Source organism: Zalophus californianus, chromosome X, assembly GCF_009762305.2.
Source record: "Zalophus californianus isolate mZalCal1 chromosome X, mZalCal1.pri.v2, whole genome shotgun sequence".
Classification (NCBI taxonomy): domain Eukaryota; kingdom Metazoa; phylum Chordata; class Mammalia; order Carnivora; family Otariidae; genus Zalophus; species Zalophus californianus.
The window spans coordinates 42,085,747-42,110,745 of NC_045612.1; the positions used below are offsets into that span (position 1 = coordinate 42,085,747).

Here is a 24,999-nt window from a genome sequence, read left to right on the forward strand (position 1 = left end):
TTCTTAAAGTTACTTTTGATTCAGGTTTATTTTATTTCTCACAAGATAGTATTTCTGCATGAGAGGACACTACTAAAAGAATTCTACCATTATCTGAGTCTCCTAAGAAGAACAGGGTTTTTAAGTTCAGGTCTTTGAAATATTTGATTTTGATAGAGCATACCTATATATCTTTTTTTTTATTATGTTATATTAATCACCATACATTACATCATTAGTTTTTGATGTAGTGTTCTACAATTGTTTGTGCATAACACCCAGTGCTCCATGCAGTATGTGCCCTCTTTATTATTAACATTTTAATAAAACCTATGTTCTACATTTTTATAGATGACTTGAGAACTCATTCAGGCGTTTTGCCCTTGCAGAATTTACTTGGATTGCTTAAAAGTACACAATGCCAGATTTTACAATCTAAGGCCTAAATTTTGGCTTTATTTCAATATTTCAAAAATCTATAATTCATTTAAACTCTCAAAAGCATATCATAAGATAAAACACTTTTGTTGAAATTCATATCATAAATTATGAAGTTATTTTCTATGATTTTATTACTTTTTCATGTATTTGAGTAAAAACATCAATTTGTAACATCTAGGGAAGTTTATGAAATACTGTATATATTTTACTTTGGGGTGGTGAAATAAATGGATAAATAAAACACATGCCCACAACTACTCCATCTAATATTTCAATATTTTAAGGATTGTCTATAAATTTTAGCCTGTTAGAAAGGCCTCTTCCAAGTTCCTTTTCTCATATTTTTCACGGTACAGAAACCAAAGTTGACATCCCCACCTCCCCAGACACATTTCTAACTACTACACAACTTAAAGAAAATAACTTTAGGGGCGCCTGGGTGGCTCAGTTGGTTAAGCGACTGCCTTCGGCTCAGGTCATGATCCTGGAGTCCCGGGATCGAGTCCCACATCGGGCTCCCTGCTCGGCGGGGAGTCTGCTTCTCCCTCTGACCCTCTTCCCTCTCATGTACTCTCTCTCTCTCATTCTCTCTCTCTCAAATAAATAAATAAAATCTTTAAAAAAAAAAGAAAATAACTTTAGAAAAATTAATTTCCATTTCTCAAAGGTCACCACTGACCACCCAATTGCCAAATTCAATGGCCTCTTGGTCTTAATTCCATGTGGCTTCACTAACACTTTTGATTCATTACTTCTTTAAGTTCTTTTTTCACTTCTGCAATATAAACTGTTAAACATTAGCTCTGTGTTTTGACTGTTTAAACTCTGCGCTTTGAATCACCTGATGCTGCTGGGCAATTTTGAGGATTTTGCGAACTCCTTTGTCTGATGTCAATGGGCTTCTGAGCTTGTTCCAAAACAGACCGCTGAGGAACACTAAATGAAAAGACAGAAAAGCATATGCCATGTCCTAATATTCATAAAAGGAATATACAACTCAAAATCAAGACCAACAAAAAAGTTTTAGGTATAGGGTATATATCAAACTAAAAAGAAGTAGAGCTTAATATTTTCAAATTTCCATTTTTCCTCAAATGTGCTATTTTATCTAGAACAGAGAAACGATTTCCAAAATATAAATAAAATGTTTCCATATAGTATATATTTCCTTCACATATCATATTTAAATTCTAAAAATTCAATAACCTTTCTTTAAGGTAATATTCAGACATTATTATATACCTAGTAACACAGTGATAAACATAATAGTCTATGTGAGGATTTTAACAAGAAGCTGTTACTGTTATGTCAAATATTCCACTATTATCATCCTGATTTGGCATTTGCATTTTTTAATATCCTATTCCTGATTTAGATAGATGGGTGGACATACAAATGGAACAGTTTAATTTTTAATATTCAAATTCAGGGAATATTTAGAAAGCTATTTTGGACCTGTGCTGCTGAATTTTATGTCACTTTGGAATTTCTATATAGGAAGGGCTTTGGTTATTGATCTAAGCCTAGAACAGAGAAGAGACTTTTCTATGACCCTAAATTTCAGGAAAGACTTAATATATTTGCTATTCATAAATTCAAAACTCTTTTTATAATGGGAATAGCCAATTCTAATTTAACAGCAATATTAATTTTTATGTATTGGATTTTATTAAAGACATCCCATGATACCAAAAAGATGCATAAAATTAAAAAGTTTTCTCACTTTATGGTCAGAAGGGCCATGACAACTTATTCACTGAATGCAGAGAAAGCAAAAGTTCCTAATCTTGCTTTCTAATTTTCCAAGATTTTTGCACACAAGTTAAATCTAAAGACATAAATATATAGGGCTTTATATAATAATGAGGTAGTAATATACATACTACATACCATCAACTCTATGCAATCTGACCACACTGTTCAGTATCTTGACTATAGCAGGTGCTCAATAAATATTTAGTGAATGACTGAGTGAATGAATATAGGCTAAATTCTCTCCATTATAATCTGGAGTTGGAAGGGGTATGATTTTCAAGGAAAATCTACATTAAAATTTAGCTTTCAGGGGCACCTGGGTGGCACAATCAGTTAAGGGTCCAACTCTTGGTTTTGGCCCAGGTTGTGATCTCAGTGTTGTGAGACTGAGCTCCACATTAGGCTCTGTGCTCAGCATGGAGTCTGCTTCAGATTCTCTCTCCCTCTGCCTCTGCCTCTCCTGCTTGTGCTCTTTCTTTCTCTCTAAAATAAATCTTTAAATAAATAAATAAACAAATTTATTTAGCTTTCAAATATAACACTTTGCACATAACATCTAAAATATGAAATATGATCTTTGAAAATTACTGAAGATCACCAATATTACAGAGATAAAAAATATAGTTACCAGGATAAAATATCATTAATATAATACTGAGTTTTAGATTTGATTTTTCCCATAGGTCATTTCAAGCTTGCCCATTCCATAGCATCAGCTTCTGAAGTTAGGAATTGTGTGTGTATTTTAACATGTAGTACAAGTACATGATATTCATGATGTACTACATGATAAGATGTATAATTGAAGTACATGATACATATGAAGTTTCACATCTTTTTATTATAAAGTACCAATTGAAATCTGTCAAAGAATTCATTGACATTTCTTTTATTAAATTGTGGATCTTATCAGCAAATTATTAAACTAAATGATACTAAGACTACAGTATGTCCAAATATGAAAGATCTAGTTAATGAATTACTGCAGTTAACATTTTAAATACAGGCTGACAATATCACTAGTGATGATGTTTTCATTAATATTTTAGTTTTCACTTTACACAAAACTTAGTGCCAAATAAATATGCTTTAATATTCCATGTAATAGTAAATCATGAGTAATTTGAATATAGTAATCAGAGAAACATACTTTGAAGAGAACTTGACATGGTGTTCACAATCCTCATTGTAAGGCACTGAAGTAGATCTTTCTTGGACCTTAAAGACAATGAAATACTTTGGTAAAATATTTTATCATAAATTCTTTTGAAGTATTAAGTCATGGGAAAAATTCCTTTCTTCATATAAAGATAGTTTACTAAAAATCCAACTTATGAAATCTGATTTTCATAACTAGATTGTATTTTCATAATTACTTATAGTATAACATTAGAACTGCTTAACCATAATTTCTCATGGTATTCTTGAATTTTAGTATAATAACAGATTCTGGAGATTATATAATCAAACACTCTAATTTTATTTTTGAGGAATCTGTACCTCGGAGAGGAAAAATCACTTTTCTAAGAATTTTACATCAAGTTAAAGAATATTTATAATCAGAATGTAAGTCCCTCAACTGCTAATTTAATGCTTTCTGTGTTTTCATATTACTTTTATGTCAAGTCCAAATTTCTCAGAATTTAAGCTCAAACTTCTCACTCACTTACCCTTTTAAGTTAACCCTAGATTTTCAAAAGTTGTAACACACATACAACACATCATTAAAATCTCTCAAGTGTCAGAAGTGTCCCACCTTCCAGAAACTTTACAATTGGACTGTAATGTCATAATCAGTGTTCCAATACTTTTTCAATTCTAAATGAATTAATTTGGTTTCTAATAATTATTCATTCATCTAATATAGAAAAATACTTAAGATCACATAAAATGAGCCAGCATCTGTCAGTGGGGCAGATTTATTTTCTGCCAACATTAGTAGATAGGACCATGTAGTATTACCTTGCCTCATTTAGTTTTATATCATTAGGTTTCTACTTAAAATAGCTTTTAGCTAACCAAAAAATAGGCTATTTTGACATTCAATGAGGCAGCCACAGTAGATTCCTTAGAAAGAAAAACTAAACATGTTACATTTTTTAAAAATCTAGCATTTTCATGTGATAAAGTCACTCTATAGTTTCTAGAAACTACACTAACCTTACTACACTATTTCTCTCTATGTAGTGACTTATTAAGGTTGTCTTTAAACTCTATCACACAGATGGGTAGGAAACAAAAAATGTTGTTAATTGTTCACATGTTTTGCAAATGAACGCTTCCAAATGTAACCAGATGTTTGGCAGTATGCATGATAAGCATCTGACTTTTTCCACATTTGATTCAGATACCTGGCATCATATTGACCCCGTCTAGGCCTCTTGGTTTATGAAACTGGTCTCAGAAAGTTTATTGACATTAGTAAACCAGAGACCAGGATTACTCAGAAAAGGCCAAAAATAAGAAAAGCTAATACCTGATATGAATTGGCTGTATTTGGTCCAAAAAATGGGAAGATGATTAGTAAGAATAGTATATATAAGGCAAATGATGCATTCTAAACCAATCAGGCACAACTCATTATATTTACTGCTTAAAAACATATGTTTAAGGTAATAATTATTATCTGAGAGTAGGAGGAAAGTCATAATTTAATAAGGCAGAGAGAGAGAGACATAAGGCCTCTTGTAATTAAATAATACAATCCAGCTTATGTTCCTTCTGCCAGTGGTTAGTATTTATAAAGCAATACTCTGTTATTTACTTCAGAGGACTGCTAGTATCAGAAGTAACATATTTTAAAAAGGATAATTGTCCATGAAAGTCATCATAGTGGCCTACTCTGAAGCATCTAGAAGAAAGAAATATAGTGATCTAGGGCCCTTGTGCTGAGTAAGGACAACAATGAGACTCCTGACCCACTATTAGTAAGGCAAGAATTTCTGAGTTCTTCACCCAGCAACCTGCTCATCCTTAGTGACCAAAAAATTTTTAGGTGGCTAGCTGTTAAGAATGCTGGCTATGATGATAATACCTTGTCCACATGGGAATTGAAACTGCAACTTGGGCCTCACCAATACCCTAAGCTAAATGCTGTTAATATAGTCATGAAAACAGAAGTCAACCTAGACATGAGGACTGACTTGATTATTCATATGAATATAAAAAAAAAATCACATATTAAATGACCCAGAACCTGTCATAAACTACATCCCAGAACAATCAAGGGAAAAGGTATGTGTGATTGTGTTACAAGCTGAACTACCCAAGGTTTTATTGGCAACATTTTTACTTAAAAGAATGACTGACAAGACAAACTATGATTATTCAACTTGGGTATTTGGCAGGCATTTTATTTAAAATCAATGAAGTTAGCCTGTCAATTCAAGGAAAAAAACAACTGATGTTATTTGTTAGCAATGATAAAATTGAGCTTTGAAGTGAAAATTAAAATTTTAAATTTATTATCTGTCACCATGCACTTGACTTATCAATACTCAGTCATTTTTCTGATGAAATTGGTGACATTAACAAATACTATTTATTGATGTTGTATAATGAAATGTGTAAATATTTGGAAAGATCTACATACACATTGAACCAATGTTTTCCAACTAACCAATGTATGAAGATACAAAATTGTGCATGAGCAAAACATCTATTCATAGTATACAATAGAACAATGGATTTTAATATTTCTGAATATGCAAAATTTCACTGATAGGGTTTTAAATTCCACTTCTGTAGTTTTGGTGTATTATCAAAGAATATCCACAATTATCTGAAAAAGCTATGAAAATCCTCCCTTTCCAGCTACTTATATGTGAGAAGCCAGTTTTACTCATATACTTCAAACTAAACATATGGCAACAAATTGAATGCAGAAGCAGATATGAGAATCCAGTTGTTTTCCATTAAGTAAAATGTAAAATACTTATTTTTTATTAAAACTTTGTTTCTTATGTTCACATGTAATACTTTTATTTACTTTTAAATGAATTAATAAATATTTAAAATGTTTTATTTTAATGTCTAATTCATTAAATATTGAATGACACAATCCACATAAACAAAAGTTTTTGGGGTCTTCAATGTTTAAGAGTATAAAGATACCCTGAGACCAAAAAGTTTAAGAACCACTGTTCTAGGCACTTATTAATGTCACAGCAACTCATACTGAGAAACTTACCTCATTTCCTTTAGAATTTGGAACGTATGGTTGCAATGGTTCTATTTGGACTTCAGCTTGAATTGAATGAAATACTTCATCATTGTCTGATGATTCATCTTCTTTGTCCTTTGAAACAAAAAGGATAATAAATATTTTAATTGTTGTTAAAAAGCAAATGATAGGAGCAACTTTATCTTCACAATGTACAACTTAGAATAATTTTCAAATATTAAAATTGATTTAAACCAGTAGATTCTAATAGGTTTTGGTTCTGGATTCCCTTTAGAATCTGAGGAGATTCTAACTGCATATAGACACACATGTCTGCATATATTTTCAGGGGGATCACTGAACACCTGCAGCTAATCTATTAGACCCAGGTTAAGAATATCTGGTTTAAAGCTTAACTCATAACCCCAAACTGTCACATTTAGTAGGCAATTATAACTATGAAGCTCGGTCCTCCTGTGCAGTGGAAGATCTATAATACAGCAGTGCAAATATTTCTCACTAACTGAGCTCTAGGAATTTAGGAAAGTTTCTGTTTTCACATTGAAGCCAATCAGTATTATTTCTTCAATTCACAGAGAGTAATGAAAATGAGTTTTTTCTTTGGTTAGTTGAAGAATTCACATACATCTCTAAATGCTAACAAATCTTTAGGCAATTCAAAAGATCCATGACTTTGAGTTAGTATCAATTTTTTATATTTTCTTTAAAAATCACATACAAAGATATGAATGCCTGTACAAGATCCTAGAGTCATGGGATTGGTAAATATTATTTACTGACTTTTTCTTCCAGTTTAGAATGGCTTCTCACATGTACATTTAAAACACCAAATGACAATAAGTATGTGTCATGCTAGCAAAGCTATGAGTCTTGCAAGGATGCATACAAGTCTCTTTCATAAATGCAAAACCCATTAGATTTAATTGTTACTAGTCCTCATTGAAATTAGTCACTAGCATTTTAGATGCCTTAATTTCAGGCAAATATCACCATTCTAGACTCATACCTCCACTTCTCTATATGGTTTCTTTCTCTTCCTATCTCCCCCTTTATTGAGAGTAGACACCCATTTCCCCTTTTGGGCCTTTCGTTGCTTGTTAAACGTGTTAGGGAAATAACATTAGTTTAATTGGCTCAATGGACAAGCCAAAAGATTCACTTATCCAGACATTCAGACAAGATACATTTATAATTACTACATTAATTATTATTAGATGAACTGATGTTGATACCAGGGTTTAATTTAGGATTCCTTTATGTAAACGGATGTTGTGAAGTATTAGAAAACAAGTGCTCTCCTAATCCTATTGACCTCATTAATTTGCTTATAAAGCCCACAAACCCTTCATTGTCAGATTAGATCTGCCAGATTGAATTCATCAACACCAACCAAATTATATTCACTTATATTAGAGAATTTGAAAGAATGAAGTTTTGACTATTTGCAAATAAGATAATGATATTAACATATTGCATTTCAAAAGAGTCCAGAGATGAATCTGTAACTTGTGTCATGTTCTATGCAGAGATTTCATTGATTAATTATGTAAAATGGTGGAAAATTAGTGAGACAAGTGATACATATGGTAAATACAAAATGTTTTGTAAACTGCTGTTCTGTTTCATTTTAACTTTGATTTAAACATCCTGAAATTAAAAAAAAAATAGTATAATTCACTTAAATAGCACAGTTCAGCATTCTATCGGAAGAAAGACAAATTAACTTAGAGGTTGGGGAGCAAAACCAAAGTTGTTTTCTGTGTTTATTTTTAATGAGTTATATTTGAAACTTGGAACTATGACAGTAATTTTCAAAGATCCAAAATAGTCATTTTAAATGTCGTTATGGTGTCCCTTTATTAGTTAATAATTAAAGCTACATCTCTACAAAGATATTAAGCAATTACCTGGATCATCCAAGCCAATTTTTCTTTTTCAAATTTAGTCATAATTATCTGTAAATTTTAAGATAACTTATTTGAAGTACAAATTATCAAATTAATCTTCTCTGGCACATAAGGAATATTTATTTCATTTGGTCTTAACAGAGGGAAACATGAGCATGTACTAGCATGTTTTCTCTGCATATTTGATTCAGTAAAAATATCAGAAACTCTTACATTTGCAACTTGTCTCAATTCTTCCTCATGCTGATTAAAGATATCCTCCCATCTGCGCTGGCGCCTTTGCCTGCAGGCTTCTAAATCTGAGAGCTCAAACTCTTCAGGTCTCCTTGATAACTTTGCCCGGAACCTCTTTGGTGATAATCTTTTTGCCAATGCCTGCCTTAGACTAGAAACTTTCGATTTTTTCTTCTGTGCCTGTTCTGGTTGAGAGTAAAACATGTTTGAAGACAGGTTTTCCATCAAGGTTTGCAGTGGACCAAGTGGCTTTGAGTTATGTGAGTTTGGTGCTCGAAGTAAGTCTCTTGATAGTCCCTCTATCAGTTCTTGAACTGAGCCAACTGCCTGTGGGGGCTCTAGTGCCCAGGCCTGTGCTTGAAGTGACCCTTCAGTTTGCCCCTCTACTGGAATGAGTACCTGAGTATCCAAATGTAGTGGCAACAGCACATGGTGGTTCTGTGACAGTAGGGGCAGGAACACCTGGGCATGTACTCGTAATGCCTCAGGTTCCTCTGACTCATTCTCTGCCTGTGTAGGCTCAGCAGCCTGTTCCTGTACCTCTGGCTGTTCAGGTACCTGGTTCTGCTCCAGCTGCTGTTCAGGTACCTGGTTCTGCCTCTGCTGTTGTTCAGGGGCCTGACCCTGCCTTTGTTGTTGTTCAGGTACATGATCTTGCCCCTGAAATTCCTCTGGTACCTGGTCCAGATCTTGTGGCTCTTCTGATGTCTGGGGCTGGGCCTGAGCAGCCTGAACCTGCTGCTCTTTTGGTACCTGGGCCTGTACCTGTAGAGGCTTAGGTACCTTAACCTGAGCTTGTAGTGGCATGAGCATCCAGGCTGCCCTCCGTAGTCGTGGAGGTGCCTTAATCTGCATCTGTAGGGGCCTAGATGCCTTAGCCTTAACCTGAGCCTGTAGTGGCATAAACACCCGAGCTGCCCCTTGTAGTCGCTGAGGTGCCTGGGCTTGCCCCTGTAGAGGCCTAGGTGCATTGTCCTGAGCCTGTAGTGGCATGAACACCTTGGCTGCTCCCTGTAGATGCTGAAGTGCCTGGACCTGTGGCTCTTCTCGATCAGGTAACCACCTTGGCTGAGAGGGTTCTCCATGCAGAACTCTAAGTGGTCTGCATCTACTGCTGGTTGGCAGTCTCAGAAGCTCATGAGTACAAGAAGGTCCTCTAGAAATAAACATACAAATGATTGCTATATAGTAATAATTGTCAGTAGAGTGAAGCCACTTGGGGAAAATGCCTTTATTTTAAAAAATGGAAGTTTTGTGCAATAAAGATACTTTCAGCAAATTTTTTTGAATCATTCCTGTAATGTCTGAAATATTCTTTGTATTACTAATATACGCAATATTAATTATCTAATATTCTACCTGATCATTCTAGTGCCAGAAATTAAAGATTCTTTGAGTAGTAATAACAATCTTTCCTCAACATTTCCATTCAAATATCTCTTGAAAATATAGAGAGAGCTGTTATTTGTTGTATCAGAAGGGATTAAACTCTTCTGAGCCAAATGCCAACAGAATAGAATCAACTGTCTTACATAAATTGCTAACAACAAATTATATTTGTAATTTATCTAACACACCTGAATCTTCTCATGGTGTATTGCTCCTTAATAGCTTCTTCTCTTTCAAAGATCAGAGGTATTCCTTTTTATAAAAGAGAAAAAAACAAGGCAAAAGCAGCAGATATTAGTGTAATCTACCTTAGTCTTGTAATTCACTTCAGGATCATTGGTCTTTCCAATGAGAAAGTAAAAATCTAAATTCTGGATTTTACACTTAACACATTTAACATGTTCAGCTTCTTTCATTTCTGCTGTGCTGTACTGAAATATAGAAGCTTACAAACAAGAGTGTTCTTTTGAATTTCCTAAATAAAAGTGTTTAGGGCAACTGTATTTACATCTATGTAATTCCCACATAAATGTGACTTTTCCTGCAGGTAATATTTTGGAAGTCTTGCAACTCTGGAAATTAGCAAATTCTCAAATAGAAATGGGGTCTTCCTGCACCCATTTGAGACTAGCTGGTTTTGGTGATGCTGGTCCAGTGAATTTTCACCCATGGTTAAATAAATTAAATTCTGCTGCTTCTCACTCCAAAATAGGATACATATAGTTATGTAGATGGAAGAAACTCTACTGCAATTTATCCTGTAGCTATTCTGAGAATGACTATGTTTCGAGTTTCCCCTTTTCCATTATATCACCACTGTCAACACTGCCCATGGAGCCCCAATTTAAACGTGGAATATGCCATACAATACAAAGTTAAAACTTCCTAAGTAGTTTAATCTGGATTTGATGAAAATCCATCCTGCCATTTTTGGCATTAATATATAGAAACTAACTTTTACTTGTATAAATTAGTCCTTTTAATTACTTCTTATACTTGGAGATTAGTGCATAAAACAAACTTAGTATGGTACACAGAAATTACTTCAAAATTCACAGTCGTCAATAGATAATTACAAATCTATTTATCTCATTGGAGTTAATTAAATTATCAACCAAAAAAGAACAGTAAGATATAGATTTTGTTACCTTTTTAATTTATTTTATCTCTTTAGTTAGGAGTTTTCTTAAAATAAAATTGGCACATCACAAAATTCTTCTTGATGCTTTCATGGTTTTTATAAATATGAACACTTGCCAGTTGTAATTGGTGACAATTTATAATCATATATATACAGATGATCAGGGGAGAGATAATTAACTGCACATGGCATATTAGTGGAAAAACTAAATATGGAAGGCCTCAGAATTTTTACTTTTAATCTAATTCTTAAATATTATTTTTCCTGACAAAAATGAATAAACTCAGCTCTCATCTAAATATCCATTCCAGTAAAATGAAAGTTGACATATTCCAACCTTTTTTCTGTCTCTTTTTAATGATTCCTGTAAGATGCTTCTTCAATGACTCAACAACGTGTCCTTCATTTTTTATATTCCGAACAAAAGGGTGATGAAGCATGTTTGCAGAAGTAGGACGAAATAGGAAATTTTTTATCATGCACTTTTCCATGAAATTGTGGAACTTGCGAGACCTAAAAGAAATGAGTCAAAGGGATAAAAAAGCATCCTCAGGCTTGCCATATCTTCTCCCATCGTCACACATATGCCACTCTGCAGGTCATATTTTTGGAAAGAATTGCCTAGTTATAATTGTCTTTTCAACTGCCATATGTCCTGCAGCTTGACAATATACATTATAAAATACCACTCAAACCTCAGATGAGCCAGAGTCAATGGCATTTAAATAGTAATAGAAACTTCAATGAGTTCAGAAGTATGTACATGGTAAAAAGTCAATTGGTGGGATGGCAATGGAGTGGTTAATGTGATATATGTTGAACATGTATCTAGATTGGTCAGCCCACAGAAGTCATACTTTGACGTCTGAATGTTTCACTTGACTACATGCATTTTGAGCTACATAGTTGTAAATGCAATGATTAAAAAAAAAGGTGTTAATAGCACCAGGACTAACTAATCTCATAAAATGGTTCATGAAAACAGAAGTGTCCAGAAAGCCTGAATCTGGGGGAAGGGTTAAATTGAATCACAAGGAAAAATGTCAGCAATCAAATCACAGCCACCACTTCTAGCAGGGCAAGCAATAAATACTAATAAGCAAGAGCTTCTGACACTCAATCAAAAAGCTTCAGTATAAAGGGTTCCCAAGTTAGTTGGTCTGTAACACCCTGGGAGAACAAATCCTCTTCTCCAGGTCTGTGGATGTTTAGTTTAATGGGCTGAACAACTGAGCTGTATATCACAATCACTGACTGCCTATCTAGGCACAGTGAGAAATGTCACAAATGATTTCTATTGGTCCATGCCATTAATGGAGAAACAACTGAACATGCCATTAATTCCAGGGCAGTGATGTCATCATAATATACTATGGAAGGTATTACTTATGTCTAGTTGGCTAGCTAGCTCTTAATGAAAACTAATCATTAAGACCCCCCAGTTAACGTATTAGTTTTTAGGAAATACTGTCCAACAAAGATGTTGAAAAAGGACTACGAAATTAATTAAAACTCATTTCCTACATAAAAAATGGCAAGTTAATGTGTTTAGGAGATTAAGTCATTCATCTTTACCATCCACTGGATTTGACTTTGGGGGCAGATTCCCGCAAAATAACAAAGAGGGCTTCCAAAGGCTGAAGGTTACACAGGGCTGCAAAGGAAAATAGATGTGTTTAGAATGAATGAGAAGGGTAACAACAGAGCACACTCCTCATTCCAGAGGGGATTCTCAGTGTTCTTTCACATATCATGTTGAATAGACACTAAGAAATAAATAGATACAAAATAATGTAGTTACAGGAAAAGTTCATTTTCATACAAACAGTCCATTATATAAGATCCTCAAGTTTCACCATTGACAGGTGTGGCAAATTAATAATAAACTACACTGGATAAAAATTTCAAAATGTATGATTGGTGATCTCTATCTAGAGAAGTAAACAAAAAATAGAGACAAACACTCTTCTGTATTTTGTGTTATAGGTATCTATACTTATAAGATTGAAATATGTCATTATAGGCTTAAAAAGTCAACCAAATGAGTAGCTAAGCACAATAATATATAAAGAACGATTTAGCAGTCTAAAAAGATGAGAAGAATCTGTTTTGGAAACTGACAGTCCCAGGAAAAGAGGTAGATATAGTGTAACTAACTATTAAAACACACCCTCTAGAGTAAGATCACTTGGGTTCAAATCCTAGCTCTTCCTTTGTGACTCAGGCAAATTAACCTATCTGTGCCTTGGTTTCTTTATCTGAAAAAAAATTAAGAATTCTTTCAAAGAGTTGCCATGACGATTAACCTACATGTAAGTGTCTGGCATAGAGTAGGCACTTAATAAATATTAGCTATTGGTATTATAATAAAGATTTTAACTATCTGGCACTTCAAGTCTGTGCCAAATTATAGGACTTCCATTCACTTTTTGAAACACACAGCTATACAAAGAAAAGCCTATTCCATTATGTGCCATATAAATTCATTACCTTGTTGGTCTGAGAATTTTCTATAAGCTTTCTTATAAGCATTTAAATATGTCTCACTTCACTTATTTCCTCTTGAGTTTTGATTAAAGAAAACTGGCAGTGCAAAAAATCCCCGAAGGAGAGCCATGCTTTAAATTTTTTTTCTTCATATATATTTTTTTATTTTATTAAGTTTTTAACTTTAATTCCAGTATAGTTAGCACACAGTATTATATTATTTTCGGGTATACAATATAATGATTCAACAATTATGTACATTACTCAGTGCTCATCAAGAAAAGTGTACTTTTTGGTCCCCATCACCTAGTTCACCCCTCCTCCCACCCACCCTCCTCTCTGGTAACCATCAGTCTGTTCTCTATAGTTAAGAGTCTGCTTCTTGATTTCTCTCTCTCTCTCTCTTTGCTTGTTTGTCTTGTTTCTTAAATTCCATATATGAGTGAAATCATATGGTATTTGTCTTTCTCTGACTGACTTATTTCACTTAGCATAATACTCTAGCTCATTCATGTTGTTGCAAATGGCAAGATTTCATTCTTTTTTTATGGCTGAATAATATTCATGTGTGTGTTTGTGTGTGTGTGTATACAGAATGTATACACACACACACATATATACACAGAATATATATATATGTATATATATATGTATATATATATACATTTCACATCTTCTTTATCCACTCATCTATCAATGGGCACTTCCATAATTTGGCTATTGTAAATAATGCTTCAATAAATGTAGGGGTGCATATATCCTCTCAAATTAATGTTTTTGTAGTTTTTTGGTAAATACACAGTACTGCAATTACTGGATCATAGGGTAGTTCTATTTTTAACTTTTTGTGGAACCTCCATACTGTTTTCCAGAGTGGCTGTACCAGTTTGCATTCCCACCAACAGTACCAGAGGGTTCCGCTTTCTCCACATCCTCACCAACAAATTTTATCTAATACCATAAGTGTGTCATTCATGTGAGGACAATTTGATATTAATGACTCTTTAGAGTCACCCTTTCTCCTCCAAAATACATATCCAGAAAAACGACAATGCCAAACTGGCCTCTTGTAATAGTAGGAAAAAACTCCCCAGGGTTCTTTCATTAGAGTGATATAAAGGCAATTGTTCAAAGGTCATGTTTTTTCAATTACATAAGTATAAATTAACAGACGTACAGGTTTATAATTGAGGGCAGAATTATCCCCAAGCTGAAAAGATTAGGATCGGGGTGCCTGGGTGGCTCAGTTAGTTAAGGGTTCAACTCTTTTTTTTGGCTCAGGTCATGATCCCAGAGTCTTGAGATTGAGCCCTGCATCAGGCTCAGTGCAGAGTCTGTTTGAGATTCTCTCCCCCTCCCTTTCTCTCCCCATCTGCCCCCCTCCCCCAACTCATGGGTTTGCATCTGCGTGCACACTCTCTCTCACACGCTCTCTCTCAAATAAATAAGTAAATAAATAATCAAGATCATATTTGATTCTCTTCATTCCTTTACTCTGTCCAGTCACTAGATTCTGTCCTTTAAACATATTTTAAGTGGGTTTGTACAATATTAAACAAACAAATATTAACATTTGAGCATCATGCAGTCAACCAACAACATCCCCAGGGGTCAAGAGTCAGAGCATAGAGTAGGGAAGTTTTCATTGAGGGAAATGAGAATTCCACAAAGGAATGGAGCACATAGGTATGTCAAACAGTAGACGTTTTCTATATAGTCTAATTTTAGGAATGCCAGTAAACACTCCCTTTATCCCATATCTAACATGCCTAAATGTTTCACCATTAGAGTTTCATTCCTTTGAAATAGCAAATCTCCTCTAAAAATACATTTCATAGATGGTATAATGCTAAATGAAATAAATCAGAGAAAGACCGACACCATTTGATTTCACTCATGTGGAATTTAAGAAACAAAACAAATAAAGAAGAATGAACACAAGCACTTAAGAAGGTCCTGGTGTGGCATGGTACAGATCTTCCCTCCTCTGACGGCCTCTACAGCACCCTTTCAGTGAGAAGTTACTCTCCCTTTCTTTTTACTTCTCTGGGAGAGACTCACCAAGAAAGAAAGAAATTTTGTTATCTGGACCTCAGAGGCAATTATCATGTAACTGTCACTTTGGAGGGCCACCCCCTCTGAGATGATAATTATCAAAACCTGGAGGATTTCTGCAGTTAAATTAATGACAATAATTTCCATCCAAAGTTAATACTCCAGGCAATATAGGAGGCTGGCAAAAGACCAATATTTTAGCAGTGTGGCTACTTCAAGTTGCGCATGACCAAAGTTGCAGCATTCCAATTACTCATTTAGGCATGTTTGTCCGATTTTTTTTTCTCATTGTGAATTAAGAATCTCCTGGTCCTTACACATCTTTTGTAAGAAGTTTGCCATTTGTGTACTCCATGCAAAACTCCTCTGCACTCCTTCCGTGAGTTTTCTCCCATGATTTAATATTTTGGAGTGAAAAAAATGAAACAAAATAAAGACGAACCAGGAAATACAAATCTGCAAAACGTAGAGAGCTAGTGTTTTGAAAAGAAACGGTAAGGAACACTCAGAAACAACAGAAAAAATAGATACTACTTGATGCAATCATGTATTCTAAATAAAAACATGAATCAATACTCATACGCAATACCATATTGTGAAGAGAGAGAAGAGGAAGAGGAAGAGAAAGAAGAAGAGGAAGAGGAGGAAGGGGAGGGGAAGGGGAGGAGAAAGAAAAAGAGGAGGAGAAGCTGCTGATCAATCTCATATAATCTAAGTATGTTCACAAAAACAAATATTCAAGAGATGAGGAGGAATAATATGCATCTTCCCATTCTTATTTCAATTTTATATATGTGGTATATATAATTTTTCCATCATTAATTTTTTATTCACCCAACATACATACTTTGTAGTTTTGGAGGGCACTAAAAGAGAGACAGCAGCAGCCTGACCTTCATATCTGTCCCAGATTTAATCTAAGCCTCTTCTGTGATATTCTAAGGGACACCGGGAATTCTTAGCAATCATGTTACCATTATTTCTACCCCTTGAAATTACTCCCATTGGCCTTGAAACACAGTACCAAGATAGCCCAAATTTATAAAGTTTGTTGGGTGGACATTGTGGAGATAGAGCATGTAGGAACGTGGGAACCTACAGGACCTCCTTAGAAAGGTGGAAGCAAAGAAATTCCACCCCCACTTGCCTGCCCTCCAGCAAACACTCCAGGCATTTCCTCACTTCTCATCCAACAATACCAGGAATGCATTTATCATTTATATCTTCAGATTTAGATATTGAAGAAATGAATATGCTCTGCTTATGGGGGTCATACATTAGATGGTTAGCAATCATTTATATCCAAGTTCACATTTTCCATTTCACTTTTCTATCAGAAAGCAGTGTCCTGAGAGAACAGGATTCTGACAGATGATTTAAATGATGGAGATGAGGGAGAAACAAGAGGAAATTGAGCCTTCTGAGCAATTAAGGGCACTGGAGCGGCTAAAAGGAGCAAAGAAAGCACCAAAGGTGAGCTGGACTGACTTCAAATGAAAAAACAAAAACAAAAACAAAAACAAAAACAAAAACAAAAACAAGAAGACCTGAATTCCCAAGGTAGGGGATTGGTTTGATTTCAATGACACACTGGAAGATTTTCTTAACTATCACATTCTGAAGCAGTAGCAGTGTGTGACTATAAATGTTCTGGAACCTAAATATTCCACCAATCACTATGTACTAGAATGGCTTTAGATTCTCATTAGTCAGGACTGTCAGTACCAAATACTTTGAGGCCAAATTGAAACAACAGTCAATAGCCTAAAATAAGGTATCATAAGGGAAAAGCGCAAAATCTTTATAGATATATCTGGCCATTCTGACTAGAACATTTGATAATCATTGAAAAGGCCACCATTTACAGTTTGGCATAGTGTGGCACCTGTGTGACCAGTACAAGTTGACTGGTACAAGTGGCAGATTTGTACACCATGCTTCCCCAACTTTTTAATAAATAAACATTTTTACTCACGAGGAGCCCCCTCAGCCATTTCAATAGCAGTGATTCCCACGGACCACACATCACTCTGCAAAAGAGAAAATGACCCCAAAAAGTAATTTAACAATGGGAAACTGATAGTATTTAGAATCTCAAAACAGTCTTTGGGTGGGGGAGTGTCAATGCCAGAGCCATTTTATGGGTTTTCTGCAATGAAGCTTCATTATAGGCTGGTGTTATAGGAAGACGTTAGCTGAGCTTGTGATCAGCCAGTAACTGCACTACACAACAGGATGATATGGGACAGGGTTCAGTCTAAGGAAAATTCACCTTGAATGTACCGCTGTTGTGGCCTTAACTGAAATAGCAAAAGGAGCTTGCTGTGAATAAATCCTATCACACAGATGTATTAGCTGTGCCATCTTAGGTAAATGATTTAACTCTCTGTACCTCAGTTTCACTCTATATAAAATAGAGATAATAATGATATGCATCTCATAGCACTGGTATGAGTATTAAATGAAATAACCTATATAAAAGCACTTTTAGTCAGTTCCCTGAATATAGTAATTGAGAATATAATTATTGTTATTCTAGGAAATTAGATTCTAAGAGGCTCAAGGAAATTATCCTCACTATTAACTGTACTTTGTTTTTTAGAATGTGAAAAGAGCACAGGGCTGGAGGTACACTGCCTGGCTGGATGACTCCTACACAAGTTAACTGAATTCTGAGAATCTCAGTTAATAGATTTCTTAGCTTCAAAGGATTATTGTGATGGTGTAAGTTGAAGCTTTCTTTCAATTTACATGGGGCTGAAAATTAAAAATAAATAATTAATATAAGTGAAAGTCCTTGGAAGACTGCAAAGATTTGTAGAGGTATAAGGCATCCACTTAAAAGATTTTACAGCAAGCCACTTAAAAGAACATTATGCTTCCATAGTCTCCATAGCCTGTAATAGCACTAGACTATAAGCTCTCAATAGATCTGCTTGCAGATCAAGCAGAGGGCATTTAAGGGAAAGGGAAAAGAGATGAGACTTGAATTAATCAACTTCAAGTATTGAGTCCTAGGTTCCACATAACGAAAACCACAATGAATTGTTTGGATGACTTATGATGTGAAGAGTGAGTGTGGTTTTTCCAGTCTATAGCAAATGGAGAGTTTTCTTTCCACATCAGCTTTTTTGAAATGTGTATGTAGATGTATATTGTCCAAATTGCAGTTTCAGTGGAAATTTTAATAAATAGCATGAATTGTTAATTTGTCTATTCCACTGATTTTCAGTGGTTTGGAAGTGAACCATGACAAGGATTTTCTCCATTATCCTGAGTAATCAAATTATTATTTTTTTCTTTTTGGAGCTTAGTTACTGTGGGGATTAATAATTGGCTTTACATTCATTCATTTTTCAGTTTACAAAGTTCTCTGCCCCTGGAAGTTAAATTTCCATATAAAGTCACATAATATAATATTTTCCCCAAGAAGTTGCAAGCAACATGATTTAGACATTATTCCTCAAATATAGGTAATTCCCCATGGTCTACTTTGTCTAAATTCTTAAAAAATATTATATTTATGCATATAATCAAACCACATATATGAATAGCAACTAGTATTTCTTATTAGAGTTTAACATGAAAGAAGGAGTTGCCTGCTTTTTATTCTTTTATCATTTTAAAATAAACATTAGTCAAAAGTCCTTTCCAAACTTTGATTCCCACTATCTGAATGCTCACACTTACTCTGTAATCATAGGAGCGTCTTGGATCTTCGTCACAGTCAATCACCTCAGGTGCCATCCAGTATGGTGTTCCGATGAAACTATTTCTCCTCCCATTAGTTCTGCTCACCTGGGCACTCACTCCAAAATCCACTGCAAAATTCAGCATATGTCAAAATAATTAATCAGTAACAAAAGCTCAATAAGTTATTGCTTTAACTTGGAAAGCCAATAGAAAATCCACAATGGATAACAGATTTTCATTCCAGCCCAGAAAACTTTACCATGAAGTCTACTCCAGGAATACTGGGAAATAGGCTTTTGCTGCTATTTATGTTGGAAAGAGACTCAGAAGTGCTATTATAAATCTACAGTAGGTTTGGCTGAAAGTTTACCATGAATATTAAAAATAAATTTCCATCAGTATACCCTGAACCTCTGAAGTGATAACATATGTAGTGTTTGGACCTGCCACCAAGCTGGAGGAACACCAGCACTATAAACAACATCTAAGAAATCTAAAACCTATTAGTAGTTTATTGGGAAGCCTCACTCATGACATTAGAAAGTTCTATTACACAAATGAAGAAAAATGAGTTTTCTGCTAGAATTTAGTTTAAGTTTTTCTACAGATCTTCTGAATCAGATGCAAATATTTACCGTGGTATCTATATCTTAGCTTAGACTATAAAAGTTCAGTCTTCTATTCATCTGTGGGATACATTATATGAAAATATTTAGTATGGTATCCTCAGTAACAGAAAAAAAGGCTAAAGTAGACTGGGGTTATTTAGTCCAGAAAAAATAAGATGAAAAATGAAAGTAGATGAATTTTTTCAGGGATGAAAAATGAAGTAGATTTTCTAATTTAGAATGGTTTCCAGGAATCTAAAAGATGGAGAACAACACTGACTGAACAGTAGTTTGAAAAACTTAGGAGAAGAAATGAAAAATTAAAAAGTTAAGAGTTTAAAGTAGTCTTTAAGGAAGGATTTAACAAAACAAGAAATGTCTGTAATATGTGAAAATCATCACTGGGTGTTGAACAATCTTATTATCTAGAAATTTTTTTTAAAGATTTTATTTATTTATTTGAGAGAGAGAGAATGAGAGACAGCATGAGAGGGAAGAGGGTCAGAGGGAGAAGCAGACTCCCCGCTGAGCAGGGAGCCCAATGTGGGACTCGATCCCGGGACTCCAGGATCATGACCTGAGCCGAAGGCAGTCGCTTAACCAACTGAGCCACCCAGGCGCCCATCTAGATATTTTTTTGAGAATACATTAAATCAAAGCTCAGCATTCTTACTATCCCCTGAGGGCCAACTTTAAGGGCCAAGAGATACCAATGAAGTCCATGAGCTAATATATATGACATTCAGGGAAGAAAATGAAAGGGGAAAAGAATAGAAGACAAGTGATGGACGGAAGAAAAGGAAAAAAGAAAAGCCTGAAATTTAGATAAAAGTAGAGATGAAATCTCAACAGTGGTATAATTTAACCTTTCTTTAATGACCTCGGTACTAGAATGTAAGGATTATTGATTGATCAATTGCAATTACAATACGATCACTTTCCAGTCTCTTTCCTTTCAACACTCCCTCTGATGTCCTCGGGTTTGCCTTCTGCAACCTTCTCCTTATAATATATTGCTTAAAAATATATTGGAATCTGAGAAATGTAAAACCAAATGTATAATGTTTATATGTAAAATAAGCCTGATTGAATTCTAATCCAGTGCTAAAAGGTCTCTCCTACAGAGTAAAGTACATAAGCTTTAGCGCATGGACTTTGGGACAGAATTTTCAGTGGCTCTTCATTTACTTACAATGTCTTTTCTGTGTTGCAAATGGTAGAGTTGGCCAGAAACCTGACAGAAATATATGGGAGTGCTACCACATGTGAACATAGTGTGTATGTAGCTTTGTGATAGACTATCTATCCTGCACATTTGAATGTGAGATCCAAATTCCCCATATTTATTAACAGTGTCTTAAAATTGTGTTGCTAGCTTTGTAGCTTTTAGACACATAAGACATAATACATTTTCTTGAAATTACTTTTTCCTTATTTCAAGAACAATTACCTCAAGCTTCTTCCACAAATATTCAATGAAAACATTCTCAATGAATGAACAAAAATTCCTGCTGTGGTTGTTTTTGTTCATCAGGAAAATGGGAACTATCTTAAGGTCATGCAAGAGACATGGTAGGCAAGAATTGATTATCATTTAAAAATAATACAGGATTTAATAACCAGTAATTTATATTCTATATCAATGAGGTTATCTGCCATTGCATAGTACTGACATTATTCATATGGTATTATTTAAAAACCAACCAACAATATTTATTTTAAACATTAAAGGATGCAATAAATTGTGCCCTGTGTGCCTGTGAGACAGTATGTGTGGTTATTTTCAAATAAATTATGCCATTCTGAATCCTGGAATAGAAAGCCAGGGACTTTCTGGTCTTTTAATTTCTAATTCTGAAGTTAAGTTGGATGTTATGGGAGCAGCTGATATCAGTTCTTTAAATATTTGAGGGAAAATTCCAAAGAAGCAATTTGTACTTAAGTAATTTAAAAGTTATTTGATATTATTTGAAAAATATGGTTTTGTGATGTGGAAGAATTGTCTTTTTGTTTCCTTGTCCATGGCACAGAAGCTTGCACATAATAAATATTCAATAATTCAATTATTAAAATAAATATAATATCTATATTTAATAGAGAATAAAACAATGACCAAAATGTAAGTCTTCCATTATAATTTAAAAGTTTTTAACTACATGATTTCAGAGAAGCAGTAAAAGGTGCCTTTTTCTCCTGCTCCACCTCCCTTCCCAAACAAATTTTCAAATTTTGACTGGTTTTGCAAGCAAGGAAAACACAGCCTAAGTAAGTAGAGGATAGTGTTAATGACATGATAAAAAACACAGTTATCTTAAAAGATTCTTCTCCATTAAAATACTGGGGGCCTCACTTAAAGTACAAGAACAAACTTACCAAGTTTTACTTCAGCATTATGAGTCAGTAGCACATTCTGACCTTTGATGTCCCGGTGAATTACACGGTGTGCATGAAGATGAGCTAAGCCCTGCACATAGATAGATACATATTTATTCAAAAAGTCACATCAGTATATATATTTTCTCTTTTTCTGGTACTGTTCTTAGTATTTTTGGAAGACCTTTTGGTAAGAAAAACGGCCCAGATTTGCATTTTTCAGACAAAATTCTTTCTTTAGGCTGGAATTACTACAACCAGTTCCCAGAAATACTACTTTTGGCTATAAGGAAAGGAAAATAAATCAGGACACCCATGAAAGGAAAAGAACACCAAAAAGTAGTGTTTGTATACATTGGGCCATTTACCTTCCTTTCTAGTCTCCCATATTTCCAACTAACCATAAGAGTGAAGACCTGGACATCTTAAATATCATAGCTCAGCCATTGTTTTACTCTATTCCTCATCCAACCATTTGTTTAATCCAAAATATTTTCTAGTCAACCTTGTAGGCTGAGAATTTGGGAAAATATGGAAATTCATTTTAAAGCATTTGCAATTTGTATTGGCTTACCATGCTGGATCCAGCCTATTCACCACTAAAACTAACCTGTGCCCTGCTTAACCGGTGACCTGGCTTCAGGGAGATTTCTCCAGATAATAACTGGGGATTAATAATAGAAGTAACAGTAAAAACAGCTAATATTTATTGAGTCCTTTATTTTAGTTTCTGCCAGGGACTGTGCTAAGTGCTTTACATGGAGGAAATTATGAAATCGTCACTGCAATCCTTTGAGGAGGGTACTAATATCACCCCATATTATAGTCAAGAAAAGTGAGATTTTGAAAAATTAAGTAACTGATTCAAGGACACAAAGCTAATATATACTGAACTGGAATTTAAACTCAGTCCAGAGTTTACACTCAACTAGTTACACTATTAGCACAAGTGAGTCCAATTAAGATGGGAGGAAGAACATTCTAACATTATATATCAGTGGTGCCATCAGTTCTGTTTATATCCTCCTCTGGTGACCCTAACCACTTAAGTCACAAAGAAAAATCTGAGTGTGGTAGATTAAGAAGATTGTTCTCATCCAATTTGATATTCAAAATAAAGCAAGTTTTACAAGCAGGGCATTATTCAAATAGGATAGCTGTCTGCAAAATGGTTATGGATGGTTTGGGACCATTCTGTAAAACACTGACCTTTGTCTTACTTTTTTCTTAATCTCTAATGATAGTGCTACATTTTTTTAAAGAACTCTAAAAATCCAAATAATGTAATAAATATTCCAAGTGGTTATTTCCATGATCCAATGAACACAACAGTCTCATTCTGACAGGGCCATTAAAGACCATGATTTGGAAGGCCCTGGCTACCCATCTTGCGGTCTACCTAAAGTTAAAGACATCACCTGAAAATCTGCTCTCTCTAAAGCCATTTGAGTTTTTTTGGTATCCTAATCCAGAAATTATGTTCAGAATTCTTAAACCACCCTATATAGACAGGTATAATGTACATTGCATATATTACTCCCAGGTGTTTTCAAGGCCGGGGGAGAATGACTGTATGAAGACTCACCTGAAGGATTTCTCGGCAGATATATGCAATCCAGTCTTCTTTCAAACTCTGATTTCTGGTCATTCTTACTACATCAGTGACCGAGCCTGCTGCACATAATTCCATCACCATCTGCAGAGAAGCCAGTCAAGTGTCAAGAATTAGAAAGTAATTCTCTGAAAATATCTGGAGAGTTTCAGTCCATATGGCTTGTATTTATATGTGATGTTTAGAGATTAAGACACTGCAAAGACTAGCTCAATTGTCTGGTGGAAGTCTCTAAAGGCTAGTGGAATTAAAAAGAGTTGGAACATATCCAAGGATCTGTGGAAGGAGGAAAGGGAGGTATCACACCAGGGATATTTAACTAGGAGGTGGAATTTGAGCTAAGCCTTGAAGGATAGATAATGTTTGAATATACTGAGAAGGAAGAACATTCAGTTTATTGAAAACAGAATGATTACATGCCTTTAGAAATAAGCTTGTACAGGAGACAAGCCTGAGTGATGACTGGAGTTCAAGGGGAAAGACCGTAACAGTTTGATTGCAAGTGAAAAAACAGGAAAGAAGTATCTCAAAAGAATTTACACCTCAAAATTAAGACTAGATTTGTTTTTATTATCCTTTTGTTTTTATTTTAAATTCTAGATTATTTTCTCTAAGATACTGGCAAACTACAATTCCAAGGGGGAAACTGTCAATTGCCTTCCTATAGGGCATTTTTTTCCAAATGATTTTACTGCTATGGAAAATCTATTTTAAGGCTATTATCATTGACAGCATCTCATTCAGATATTACTTTATTAATAAACTCAATTTCTCAGAAAATTTATCTTTTTGCCATCAATGAATCAGGGGCCCAACTAGTAAATTTCCTTTCCCATTTTAGCTAACTAGAGGACTGGCCAATGTGAAAGAGAATATAGCTATTATAATCAACCCAGCAAACTTTTTTTAAGCACAGGTTTATGCATTAATGCCTGTGTCAAAACTGCTATATAAATACAACAAAACATGTCTTTTTTTGAACTGTAGGCAAGTTAATTAATTTTTGCTATAGAAGAAGGAAACCAAAAAAATAGGCCCCAAATCATGAATATTTAAAACTCTACCTTATTTCCTTTTGGAATACTAACATTTTCTTTTCAGAAAATCACTCTTTTAATTTATATTTGTTCACAACTAATATT

The 24,999-nt window shown here is 34.5% G+C and overlaps 1 protein-coding gene across 3 annotated transcripts in view; it reads right to left on the reverse strand.

Annotated features, from left to right (window-relative positions):
- Positions 1–24,999, reverse strand: part of NRK (Nik related kinase) — a 155,240-nt gene that overhangs the window by 40,291 nt on the left and 89,950 nt on the right. For all 3 annotated transcript variants that reach the window (XM_027609680.2, XM_027609679.2, XM_027609681.2), the window contains exons 6-16: positions 23,831–23,941; positions 22,246–22,336; positions 19,262–19,392; positions 17,547–17,601; positions 12,605–12,683; positions 11,367–11,542; positions 10,077–10,140; positions 8,479–9,655; positions 6,365–6,472; positions 3,326–3,393; positions 1,262–1,356 (exon numbers count right to left, since the gene is read on the reverse strand). In XM_027609680.2, the coding sequence (XP_027465481.1) occupies positions 1,262–1,356; positions 3,326–3,393; positions 6,365–6,472; positions 8,479–9,655; positions 10,077–10,140; positions 11,367–11,542; positions 12,605–12,683; positions 17,547–17,601; positions 19,262–19,392; positions 22,246–22,336; positions 23,831–23,941 (2,155 nt within the window). The remainder of the gene's footprint in view (positions 1–1,261; positions 1,357–3,325; positions 3,394–6,364; positions 6,473–8,478; positions 9,656–10,076; positions 10,141–11,366; positions 11,543–12,604; positions 12,684–17,546; positions 17,602–19,261; positions 19,393–22,245; positions 22,337–23,830; positions 23,942–24,999) is intronic.